This window comes from Clytia hemisphaerica, unplaced genomic scaffold (assembly GCF_902728285.1).
Source record: "Clytia hemisphaerica strain Z4C2 unplaced genomic scaffold, Clytia hemisphaerica genome assembly, whole genome shotgun sequence".
In the NCBI taxonomy this organism is placed as follows: domain Eukaryota; kingdom Metazoa; phylum Cnidaria; class Hydrozoa; order Leptothecata; family Clytiidae; genus Clytia; species Clytia hemisphaerica.
This window is the reverse complement of record NW_027103269.1, coordinates 25185-38899: the sequence shown is the minus strand read 5'-3', so window position 1 is coordinate 38899 and position 13715 is coordinate 25185. Positions and strand designations below refer to the sequence as shown.

At 33.7% G+C, this 13715-nt stretch overlaps 1 protein-coding gene across 1 annotated transcript; it reads right to left on the bottom strand.

Annotated features, from left to right (window-relative positions):
• Window positions 1-213: 213 nt before the first annotated feature.
• Window positions 214-13581, bottom strand: LOC136801560 (protein O-GlcNAcase-like). Its single transcript, XM_067058199.1, has 10 exons — window positions 13399-13581; window positions 11604-11655; window positions 11307-11404; window positions 10408-10538; window positions 7394-7562; window positions 4925-5023; window positions 4163-4771; window positions 3489-3679; window positions 1926-2351; window positions 214-1627 (listed from the first exon to the last, which is right to left on the bottom strand). Exons 1-10 carry the CDS (start codon window positions 13442-13444, stop codon window positions 1109-1111), a joined length of 2340 nt encoding a protein of 779 aa, XP_066914300.1. The 5' UTR covers window positions 13445-13581; the 3' UTR covers window positions 214-1108.
• Between the last annotated feature and the right edge of the window lie 134 nt (window positions 13582-13715).

Sequence of the window (13715 nt, the reverse complement as noted above, 5' to 3'; positions counted from 1 at the left end):
CGGAAGTTTTCAAGACAAGGATTATGCAGAAGATGGCCTGTATCCCAGCCCTAGTTTTAAAGCAGGCGTTTCTCGTTCAAAGTAATACGCCCCCCAGCGGTTTGGGTGAATGCGTGAATTGATGAGGGTCCACTGGGGGCCTCTAAAACGGTATTTGTATTCGAAACATTAAGAGCAAGTGATTGCGTGAAAAGGAATACAAAATTATAAACATTCAATTTAAACATTGTATATTTTCCTTCAAAAAAAGTAATAAACTTAATTTATAAATTTATATACAATTTGATTTTTTACAAGTCGTCAACTAGAGACGACGGAATATCCAAAACAGAATTTAAAATGGAGTAAGGATTGTCGAGTTAAACAATCTCGCTTTCTAGCTACAACTCGGAAATTAAATTCGGTTTTTTATAATTCCTTATATCTTTATCTATAAGTGGTCTAATGGTTTCTTATACAAGAGTAAATTGAAGTATGTACAAAAAACTTGTTTTTTTCACAATGTACAAAATAATGTAACACCTTATATAATCAATAATTCTTTTAAATTACTTTTACCCAGAGATTTAAAAACACTCCTATCCTCTCGTTGCAAAATAAATTGCATAGGATTAATTCATAAAAAAATAAAGTGACCCGCAGAAAATTTCCATCGTTATTAAAAAGAGCGGGACGGGAACAATTATCTTGGGGGAAAAAGACATTTCATCCTAAATCATACTACACTGGAGAGTATGGGACTGTCTTAAAATCAGGCAATGAAAAAACGGAAATATAAAAGATAAAAATAACACAAATAGACGTGTCTCTCAATTTAAAAAAAATTTCAACTAAAAAATTAGTCGTTATAAAAATAAAATGAAAGGATACTGTGATTAAATTAGCACCGGTAGTTTTTAGCTTTTCTAATTTACTCTTTTGACTCAAATTGGACTTGAATGAAAACATTTTAACGCCGTTTTTAAATCTTTTTGAAGGCCTTAGTTACACATTTTAGAGTAAATTTAGCATTTAAAAATTTGGATTTAAAACAACATGATGAAATCTGTTTTAACTTGGAACCGAAAAATATCAACCTATAAGGCCAAAACCTCACACATCATGGGAATCATAAAGACCGCCAAAACATCTTCTCGTCCCCTTGTACAGGGAAAAATCCAAGTTCCAGGAAAAAGTCTTGATTGGTGACACCGTCAAGCTTATGATATACTGTCGTTGCTCCAGACGTTTTCAACACTGACAGTACCGTATTAATAACTCGTTTCAATATACATTCCTCGTAAACTTTCGAGTCCAGTTTCAAAATAAAATGTGAAGAATTTGGAGCTTTCCATTCGTCTGGTTTATCCACGTGTGGTAGTTTTCGATCAGTTTTCGTTTCAGAGTATTTAGTATTAACTTCGGGTAACCATTTATCTGTAATATGATCAACAAACTGTTTATTATCTGATACAGCGGCAACGTATCCGCAAAGTTCCTTTTCATCATCTTCGATTAAAAACAACGTTTTAGAATTAAAAGATGAGAATACTCCGATATCGTAATCGAATGCGATGTCATCTTCTGTTGTTTCCATCGGGACTTCTGATTTATCGACAACGCCACGATTAAAACGATACAAAGAGTCCTAAAATTATAAAAAGGATGCAATTCATCAAAATTCAACACTAGAAATTAAAAAGCTTTTAATTGTTTTCGTATAGTAAGGGGTAAAATAGACCAAGTTTTGTTTCTTGCATTTTCATTTCAAAATGTTTCAGTCAAATTTCCCTGGCAGAAAGTTTGTGAAATGTATCCCTCCAAAATAATAAGAAAATCGAAAAATATCTGTATATCTGGGTCTGGATTAATGTAGTTTAGCAGTCTGTGAACCTGAAATCCAATAAAGTAGAGAGGACAGCCACGGAAAACATTCATATATTTACCTTGTCCGATGGTGAGTATGATCTGGTTTTCAAGACGGCTGATGTCGGGATGTCAGGAGCTTGCCCCAAGTATATATAACCACCTTGAAAGGGAAGCATTCTATGCAGTGCACCGGTCAACCCTCCAATGTAACGAATATGCCACGGTTCAACAAATTCATTCATGATAGGAAGTTTATTTATGGCAATGTTAAGTCCGTTGTGACTACGCTTTATGGTATCGATTGACAAGTTGCAAGCAATCGAATCACTGAGCCAGTGTACATACGACTCGAGGGCAGATACAACTTCTTTCACGTCCCAGATGTAGGGGTATAAATCGTAAAGGATAGCTTCGTTTGGAATTTTACTGAAGTTTGTAAAAAGATTGTAGACTTCTTGAGATTTTTCGTCACATTGCAATAGCTTTTCAAACCATTTGGATACCTGAAAAATAGTAAAAATCGTAGTGCTGGTAGATTTTCAAAGCCTTATCCACTTTGTTTGGTCTTGAACATTGGTTGCTAAGAAAAATTCTGACAAAATGGATAAATATGCAAAAAACAAGTGATACTTTTATGAACCTACCTGGTTATCAAAAGGACAAAATAAAAAATATATAATAATGAAGGCATGTCTATTGGGAGAAATTATCAACCCTATTGAAAAAGCTAAAAAAAAAACGATTAAGCCCTTTTCTTTATAAAAACAATCCACTTTCAGAAAAATACACAGCTTAATAAATAAAGTTTCTAGAAAACTCAAACCATCGCGCTCTACCTTGACATTTTCTTCTTTGAGAGAAAAATATCAGTTTTATTGACAATCGAATCATGATTGATGTTTTTTTTGAGAAAAAACAAAGAAATGTTAGGAAACCAATGAAAATCTGCAAAAACGGCGATTTCCGGCATTTTCGGCCGGAAAAAAAATTTTCTCAAAAAAACGAACTCTGTCATGTTTTGAGCATTGCGAATACGCATCTTTCGTCAAAAAATCAGAAAAAACTACAGGATGAAAATTCGAGAAATTGTCAAAAAACCGGTTTTTACGGCATATTTCCGGCATTTTTGGCCGAAAAAAAATGTTTTTCGAAAAACGGTCTCCGTCACATTATAGGTATTGTCATTTTGCATCAGTGTGCAAAATTTCATAAAAAAATATAAAGTACAGCTCTAGAAATTCAAGAGATACTGTCTTTCCGGCGAAAATAGGTTGTTCCGGTGATTTTTTAATAGTTCCGGCTTTAAAGATCAATTTGATTGAAAATTGAAACAAGCTTGATGGTGGGCATTGCTATCAATAATGTTTTTGAATGAAAAAACAACCAATTATAAGGAAAAAGTCTAATGAAAATCCAGAAAAACGGTGATTTCCGGTATATCTCCAGGATTTTCGACCGGAAAAATTTTTTTTTCAAAAATCGGACTTGGCCATGTTTTGGGCATTGTTAATACGCATCTTTAAGCAAAAAATCAGAAAAAACTAATGAGCCACTCTCGAGAAAAGCTGGTAACAGACGGACGAACGGACGAACAAAGGTTAATTTATAGGACCTCCAGGTAGCTCCAAAAAAACAATTACCTTTTCCTTGCTTGGGGGCTCTTCATAGATATCGGAAACATTTTCAAGCAGCCATTCGAAATCAGAAAGAAGTTGATTTCCTTTCGTACCATGTTCATAAGGTAAACAGAACATTTCCGTCAGCAATTGTAAGTTTTCGTGACTAAGAGCCATCAATTTAGATTTGTCTTCTTTCATTGTTTCAATGGTTTCTAGAGAATGAGAAAAAACATTGAAATATGCAAAAACTGACAATATCCTTTAACTTGTGTGAAATGTGTTAAAACTTTAAAAGAGATGCGTGGATGTGTGACTTGGAAAACTTTCCGAAAACAGAAATTGTGTGAATAGACCTTAGAGTTTTTTTCTAAAAAAGCGATGCATTGTGGGATTGTTTCGAGTGTATTACAATAGAAATCTCAAGGAATTCCTTGAGGGAATTCAATTGTTATTCACTCGAAACAATCCCACAATCCATCGCTTTTTTAGAAAAATAAAAAACTCCTATAAGGTCTATTGCGAAAAAAAGATTGCATGAATGCGTGAATATTGAGAAAAAATTGCGCAATTGCTTGAATTGAAGATCCACTGAGAGCCCTTATTATCTAAATCTATAAAATATCTTGCAGTTTTTTTGAGAGCAGAAACAAAGAGATCTACATATAATAATTTTGAATTAGATAGCTTCGACTTACCTTTTGCTGTTCCAATAACATCTAAGTCATAGGATTTAGCTGTCAAAACACTTTGTCCATTGATAACTTGAGTCTTCAAGTTGCGTTTGGAATATGATTTTAAAGGAGCTTTCTTATTCAAATTGAATTCAATCAACCATTCCTCAAGAGCTAACTTGAGAGCCTCGCTATAATTATATGAAGCAATAACTGAGGTCACATCAGCTGCTGTTAGGGATGGGAGCAATTCATCTGACATTTCACAATCAACCTCGGGTACATCAGGGACAACTGGTGTTTCAGGTGGTGTAACACAGACTTCGTCTGAAAGATCTACCATTTGAACATCAAAGGAAGAACTATCTTGAACACTGTTTGCAATACGACACCAAGTACCAAGAGTATGAATAGCAATGAAGTTTGCTTCAAATTCACAATTAGGATTGGTGAGAATTCCATTCAAGTAAGGGTACAATTCTACAGGTCGTCCATGGTAGCCTCCAAGGAAAACACGTCTTTGGTCGTAATCATTAGCGTGTATGTTGTCCCAAATGACTGGCTTTCTTTGGAGAACTTCACCCAATTCTTTAATGGATTCCTTGGTTATGACTTCAGGAATGACTTTATCACCTGAAGGAAAATATTAGAAGCATTTGTTGAAAACTGGAAGAGCTTTACAGTGATTTTCTATTGACAGAATGAAGTGAGACAATGAATCAAGCTAAATCAAGAGTTTAACTAGAAATCGGAGCAATCAAGTCTAAAGGAAATTCCTAAATTTACCCGTCCACATGACATCAATATCCGGATGGAGCTTCTGACCAAGTGTATTCAAATATTCAGATTTTCTTACAGTTGGCAATGCTCGTGTCTTGCAATATTCTGTAGAAAAAGAAATTGGGCAAACATGGTAAAAACTTTGAAGAGGAACGAAAATGAAGCATTACTTTGTATTGAAAACTCAAGTTTGTTTGATTCTATTATTAGACTTTCAGGTTTTAATATTCATGCAAGAAGTTATTGAAAGACTTGAGTTTTCTAAACAAAAAAATACTTCAAGAGTACTAAAAATATGTTTAAAATATAAAAATAAAAATATACTAAGAGTTGATCCTCAATCAAATTGCTTGAAGAAAAATCTCACACAAGTAATTCAGTTTTTATGAGCAGGAGTAGCGGATGCCTTTACCTCTTGGGTACTGTTTTTTTGCCAATCATTATTTTCTTCTTTTAGACAGTATTCAAAGAGGCAATATGTAATAAGAAAGAGGATTGAAAGTTTTTGTGTCAAAGAAAATTTAAACTGTTTTCAGAGAACTAAAATGACCTTTTTTAATGTGAATGTATAACTTTCAATTCTCTTTTAATTCATTCAATTGACACCAAAATTTCTTTGTAATATTGGTTTGTTCTGTCAACTGCAAGATGTTACAGGACTTAGTAAAGAAATTTTGGTGACACATAATATAGAAAGATGAATGTATCAATTTACCACCCCCAGAAATTGTGTTTTCAAAAGAACCTCAGAAAACTTTTAAAACAAAACAAAATGTTTTAATTTTTGAAATGATACATTTATCTTGAACAGATCCACTGTTATAGGGGGTAAAAATAACAGTGGTTTAGCCAAGATCTTTTGCAATATTTGACCACAGCTAAAATCATGACTAATGCAGCCAATGCTTGATAAATAATGCTTAAAACGAACAAAAACATGAAGTTTGATTGCAAAAGATTTTGACTAAGGAATGAGGGGTAAGGTTTTATCAAAATGATGTAATGGAACACACAAAATCTAAAATAATGACCTGGTTTTAAGAAAACTGCTTAATTCAGACTAAAAAAATTAAGAACCCTTTGATTTCATCATTACATCATTTTATATGGTATCTCTCTAGTGGTAATAAAATTTTAAGTCGTGTTGCAATTATTTTACATTCTGACTTTCAAATTTTTTAACCTCTAGAAAGATATTCTAACACATCACACATTGACTAGGTAATTTTTACGATATGGTTTTTGATAGAAGATGAAAGATATTGAAAAAATTCAAATTGAAAAGGTTTGTCTTGTGTGATGTATTAAAATCCTGATTAGTTTAAAAGAGCCAGTGCTAAATAAAATATAAAAGTCAGATGAAGCCAGTAAAATTTAATCTCAAATGAAAAGGGTAAAACTAACCGAAAGTTTCTTGCATCACAGGCTCTTGCTCAATAATAATGTTTTAATGTGTTGCGAGTATTGATAAAAATATTTTGCAATAGATTTGTCATTTTAAATGCAGCTAATTCAAAATGACATATTAGAAATGCAAAGCAATGCTGCAGTCATTGCATTAGCTAAAATGATGAACTTTCTAGGTGTTATTTTATTAGCGCAATTGAAATTCTTACTGATTTCATCTGATGATTCGTTAAACAAATAAACAATAGCACTGGCTAAAGGTTAATTAAAACACAAGAACAATGCTTCATGTGATGAAACACTTTCCTTATGCTTGAAGGCATCCGCTACTTTGAAAAGTCTTCCAACTTCAGTAAAGCAGTATAATTCATGGAATCTTTGATGGAGAATCAACTATCTAGTTCTGATGAAAATTTTAGAAATATTAAGGGACAACACGAACATTCAAACTCCAAGAGCCTTTCGATAAGCTACTCAGCTCTTGGAGCAATAAAAATTAAATATACTAAGTCCTATTGTTTTTAAATACTCCAAAGCTTAGGGGGCGTGGGGTTGGATTTTCATTTCGGAAAAAGAAAAAACCTTTTCTAACTCAACAACAATTTTCTCCTGATGTTTCCAATTACAACATATCTGCATCGATACTGCATGGTGCAGTTGTTTTGGTGTGTGCTAAGAATAGATCACATTATATGAGCACAGATAGCACAAAATGCTATCACAGAGAAATAATTTCTAAAGCAAAATCTTCTTTGTATCTTCTGTTGATCGCCTCCATTTTTACCAGACATAACATTTCAATAGTGTATGACAAATTGAGAATAAGTGCAACATCATAAAGCAAGAGGCCTATCATACAATACCTTATTCTTATTGCACATTTCAAAATTTAGAGAAACTGAGATGACAGGAACACAATTCAACCATTCAGCATTCATGAAGCTCTAACCTAATACTTTACCGTCTCACAGGAACAGAGCTTTGATGTTATTAAAGAGATAAAAATCTTAATATATCTAATTTGTTTGAAAAAGCCTACTGTGTGCCAAATGAAAGTAAAGAACTAACCTGTTGGGCAGAACAAGAATTGTTGAGATTTCATGTGCTCAAATAACTCATTGGTCAGCATAGCTTGGGCCTCAGCTGATGAAGAATAGACCGCAGCATCAGCTGGTTTCAATGTTGGGTTGATATCATCAAAGAGTAAAGCGAAAGCCTTACATCCTAATTTGCTGACCTGAATTGAGCAGAAAAAGATATTCATTATTGGTCAGCCTAAGCTGAGCATTCAAATAGGTAAAATTTTCTTCCAGTTCCATCATCATCATAAGACGGCAAAAAAAAAATCTGATTTCCCGATCTCACTTTGATTTCTAAACTTTCTTCCGATATCGGGTTAACTTTTTGGGTACTTTTAGCGTGCGTTGTTTTTACATATCATAATCATAATGTGGTGTTTCAAGATGGCGGCTTAAGATGATGTGATAAGTCAGTGTTGTTGTATTTCCAGTGTATATCTGTTGCAAGCTTCAATTTCTGTCATTTATTTTTTTAACTCGGCAAATCAAACACATGATTTTCATCAAGGGGATTCTTTTTCTACATCTTTTGAAGCTTTAAAGCCGTTTGCTCAAGTTTTTTTTTATGTTGAATTTTCTGATACTTTTTATTGCTGCTTTTTATTAGTTTTTGCAATAAAACATATTTTTCTTGTTTGCCTCTAGGGGGGATTGATGGTGTTATAATGTTATTGGAATTTGATAAAGTTTACAAAAGCACAGCTACTGTCTAAATTTGATAAAGACTGGATGCAATCGTGCTTTTTTGGACTTGGACGTGTTTGATAAAGGCGAATCGCAAAAAATTGTTTGGTTCCCGTCATTTCTACTTTAAAAAGTGGGGGTCGTTCAGTCGGTCAGTCGAAAATATTTTTCTGTTAAGAAGCAGCTACATCTTGTTGAAAGGGGATCCGTGTGGACTGATCCGAATTAAAAAAGTGAGAAACCTTGGATAAACTGGTTTACGGTTTACTCTCCATTAGCATGCGGCTCGCTACTTCGATTTGAAAACTTGTAAACACAGAGCGTGCAGAGGTTGACAGTGGAAATCCAGCAAAGCAGCCGAAAAGCTTTCTGACTCTCCAACTCTACCTGCTGAACGTAAATCAGGGTCGGTCAGATGACGGGAACCAAATGATGACATCGTCATCGTCACAACTTGCACAGTCATAACAAATAAATCCATCTGGTCTTCATTTAACATTGTTTTAAAGTTTAAAAAACACTGCCAGTGCTTGGCACAGAAGAGAGGACTCCCAGTTGAAATTAATTGCTACTCCGCTGCCCTGTTGAATTTATTTATTATGGTCGTGTGTTTACACATTTTTTTCTTTATAAAACCCAGTTTATAAGAACATTTAGGCTGAAATTCGTCGAAAAATTAAGAACATCGTAAGAACATGCCCAGCCTCAGCTTGGAAAAAAATTACAAGAAACTACAATTATTTCCTCTTTTCAAGCAGTTTTAGCCAAACTTAGGGATGGATTTTCTAAAATCGAGAGTCAAATATTGTCCAAATTTTACCAACTTGCTTTTTATTTTGCATGATGTTGTCGATTTAAAGTAGTCCGAAAAATTAAGAACGCATTTAAGAACATTTTAGGCTGAAAATTGCTAAAAAAATAAGCACATCCAGGCTCAGCCAAATTTTAGGTGTTCTAATAAAAGAAACAACGTGGGCAACCGATTGCCCAAATTCATAGACCAATCAAAAGGGAGTTTAAAGCAAAACGGGGGGGGGGGAAATGAGCTTCCCTGCATAGCTATGAATTTTAAGTTTTGCTTTCGATCATCATTTGCGACCAGCAAAGTCTTCAAGATGGTTGGTTGTGTGCATGTTGTGTAACTTGACGGTACAAAACTACAAAATTTATACGCAGACTGGATGCAAATTATGTTTTTCTGGCCTTGCCAAATTTTGGCTTTGACTGAATAGCAGTCAGTTTTTACGTACCTCATTGGCCTTGCTAATTTGACTAAGTCTACCAAAATACAGTTCCTGTTGAAATGTTATAAATATGAACTACGTTTTGCAAATTTTTTGATGCAAATTGTGTTTTTCTGGAGTTTGCGCTTTGTGACTTAAAGTTTGTAGCTTATTGTTAGTTTAAAGTGTTATTGGAGTTTTATCAAGTAAAACAAAAAGTACAGTTTCTATGTATATTTGGTGGATATCTTTATTCGAGTCTTTATTTTGGTTCTGACGTTTTGGCAATTTTCTTATTTATTATTTCTAGATAAGATATGGATATTGTCTACTGTCTACTATACATCCAACAGAAAAAATGTATCATAACTGACTGGAATGAAATTAACAAAAAGTTTAATTACACTATGTTTCTCTTTTATTTTATAGTAATGAACTATAGCTTAATTGTTTGATGTCATAGAAACAGTGCTACAATGCTAAAGAGAAGTATACTTTGAGTTGAGCTTCTCGTGGAGGGGGGGGGGGTGGAGGAGCTCTCAGGCTTGTTTTAAATAATTTTAAATCAAGTTATCAAATGTTTCACATTTTGTACATTATTCAACATTTTTAGTCTACTCTGTTTCAGTACATCTCTTACATCTGTTAACCCACTTATTCTAAAAGCTATCTAGCTAAGCTCTATTGGCTGACCTTCCAGCCGCGGCTGGTTTATTTATATGCGCAGGATGGGGGTCTCAATACGCAAAAAGCTCAACAAGTTTAAAATTGGTGATGATTGGTGATGTAGGCTAAAATTTGCTGTTTACATTGCCCCTTTGTTAACAAATACCAATCTTTGAACCAATATCGTCTATGGAGATAATATGATACACATTTTTTCTAAAATATTGCTACTCCTACTAAAAAAATATCAATGATAGTGAATTCTTATTCACAAATCTCAATCAACTTTGGCAAACAAGGACCTCATTCTGCATATTTTCTACTGAAATTTTCCTTTCAAAAAGTTTAAGGAACTATACTTTGATGTTTGTGTCAAAGAATAAAGTCACTTCAATTTTGCTTCTCAATTTTAAATTAAACTCAAATTTACCTGCTTCATTTTTCTTTTCAATGCAGATATATCGGCAGCTGAAGAAAATGTAACATCAAGACCAGGGGATATGGCATAAACAAACAATATTTCTTCAGCACTTGCAGCATCAATGAGGTCTTTCAATTTCACTAAGATTAAAAAATAGGCAATTATGGTCGTTTTCGACTTCTTTAGAATTAATTTCAAAAAAATAAATCTTTCATTCTGAATAAAATTTCTCTAGCCCATTTTCACTGCACTTGAAAAGTTTGTTAAAAAGCTAGTTCCCATTAAAAGGTATTCAAATATATGATTGTACATAAAATTCTTAGGAAACAGGGTTGCCACGGGTAGGAAACTTTCAAAATTCCAGACTTTTGCCCAAAAACCTCAATTTTTTCCAGATATTTTTGCTTAAAAAAATCGCCAAATTTTTCCAGACTTTTTTATAAGTGACAAAGTACATACAAGTAAAAAAACGTGCAAAAACCAAAATTCTAAGGTTGTCTTTAACAAAGATAATAAAGTTAACAGTGAAAACAGTACAGGTTATTCCCAGTATGAGGGTGTTCACACGGGTTCACACTGAAAATTTCAACAATTTGTTGATAGAACAAAAAATCAAGAAAAGAAAAAAAATTAACCACTTCTTGCTCTATTTCCAGACTTTTTCCAGACAGGTATGCTATTTCCAGACTTTTTCCAGACTTTCCAGACATTTCCAGACTTTTGCTAAATTCCAGACATTTTCGGCAGACGTGGCAACCCTGGGAAAATTAGATCTGAGAAGACTAGATTTGAGTTTTCTCTTTGCTGAAAAATACTCCAAAAGATTTTATAGCACAGTTACAGTAAATAAAAAACAAAAAATTCTGAAAATCCATTTAGTACTCATGCACGTTATTCATTTTACATACTCTCTTCTTCTTTTGTGTAGGGTTGTCTCCAAAGAGCTCTGTGTTTAATATCATCTTTTGGGGCATAAATGTAAGTGTTCATTGTTGATCTATGCATTCTAAAGTTGAAAAAATGACGGAAAAGATATAACAACAATATTGGAAAAGAATGCACTTCAACAAGAAAATCTCAACTATGAGACATTCTATTTTTTAAATAGAAAATCTTTAAATTTCCACAAAATAAACATCAACATACAGCTATGAGTTGCAAAATTATGTTTTTTATTCAATAAGTGAAGAAATTGCCAATCCTACCTGTTGAAAAGTTCCTTTCTTTGACCACAAGTCCATGGCCTTCCATAGAATCCTGAAAGTAACAGTAACAAACAATAAAAGTAATATAAATCATAAGCGAAATAAAATGAAGACTGGAATAGCCTTTAAAAGAAATGGGATCTTTAGCAACACCTTGATTTATACCAACATTTTACAAGAAATGTTGAGAGTTAACTTCCCTCACTAAGATCCCACTGCCAGAACTCAGAGTAGTTGAAAAATGAGATACAGCAAGAAAACACAAGATTTTCGGTCAGTGTAGACTAACACTCCTATATCAATAACAAAGAATTTACCATATTACAACTTTTGCACGTTTCACTTTTTCGCACCAATTATTCAAATATCATCAAATGCATCAAATTCCCGCTTTCTTTAGAAAATTGAAGATGAGAAAAAGCCTACGCCTTAGGATCAAGGATTAAAACAAATAAATAAGGTGCTATGATGAAGAGTGGGATTTTTACAACTGCCCTTCATGTAAGGGGAAACAATAATTACAAGGTCTCAAAAGAAGGAAAACCGACATCGACTTTTTATTTCTGCCTATCTTCTCTGAGGCTTCTTTCTGACCCCCTGGTGACTTTTCTAACTTACTTACTATGTTTTCTGACTATTCTAAAGTGTTTTAACTGACCTTAGATTATCGACCCGACCGGGGTTCGAACCCACCAAATGAAAGAGCTTCTGATCAGAAACCCAGCGCGCTATCCGCTGAGCCACACTTGCACAACATTACATAAAATTTGGAAATTTTATAGAATGACAAAAAAGACGGGGGTAATGTTATTATAATATGAGTAAAATTGCCTCTTTTTTAATCTGACTGAAATTCGAGCCGTTACTAGCAACCCTGCGGGACCCAAGGCGCGGAGTATGCACCCGGCACAGTGACAAGCCATTACTAGCAATCCTGACCTATGCAATTCCAAACAACAAAACCCCCGGAAAATTAGACAAGAGTTTTTTCCTTCTTTTGAGACCTTGTAATTATTGTTTCCCTCATGTAAGGCGTGATATCATTATAAAATGCTATTGGGGCGATTGACACTAGAAATAGGCTGTTCCAGAAAAAACCATTTGGCTCTTCCAGAAAAAAATTTGATATAGGGGGTGGATGACAGGAATTTTCAGATGAAAAAGTATTGTAAATTCCAGATTTTTCCACCAAAAAATTGATTTTGAATTGGAAATCCAGGGATTTCAAAAGAAACATTTTGCCACAGAATTCCGCCATTGTCCACCCCCCCTGTGGATGACGGTGTTTTTTGGATTTCTTTTCACTTGGAAATCCTGAGAAATTTAAAAAAAGGTTTCATATGTATCAGAAAATCCATAAGATTTGCTCTATTTTCTTGCCTCAAGTATTGGAAAATGCATAAAATTTGCATTATTTTCTTGCCAAGTATCGGAAAATCCCATAAAAAATCTTGAATGTTACGGAAATCCTGAAGTTTTTCAAAAGTAAAATTGTTACGGAAAATCCATGTCGTCCACACGGGGATGTTTGATGGTTCTAGATCTATCAGTCTATTAATTAATCACATATACACTAATGTACATTATCGTCATGATATATATTGAAAATAAAGTAATTAAAAATACCTAAGAAATTGAAAACAGCAAAAACTAAAAGGGGTCTAGTTAGACAAACAATACAGTCATGATTTCTCCGAGGCTCCTTTGGGATCAATGATATAAAGCTGTGGTTCCCAATTAGATCAAAGTTTTATTTAAAAAGGAAAGGACACAAAATAAGGAAGTTATATTATACCTTCAACGACACCACATCGAAAGGGTTTTTCTTCAATTACAACCATTTTAGACTTTTTACTTTTCACTTGAGGCGCGAGTAAACGCGATATCAAGCGTTTTAGTTTTAAAGGCACTGTGAAAGAAATTATCAGAAAAAATTTGACCGAGTCGTTCCTTCTCAAACAACACCCTTCGTCTTCTCTGGAGAAAAATATTTTCTTCGACTTTAGAAAACAAAATAGCAGTTGTTAAAAAGCGGGTGTTGATGTACCAGATTAAAAAATCATAAAGCTAGAACTAGTTTATCTTGAATAAAACAAATACGATGCAATTTAG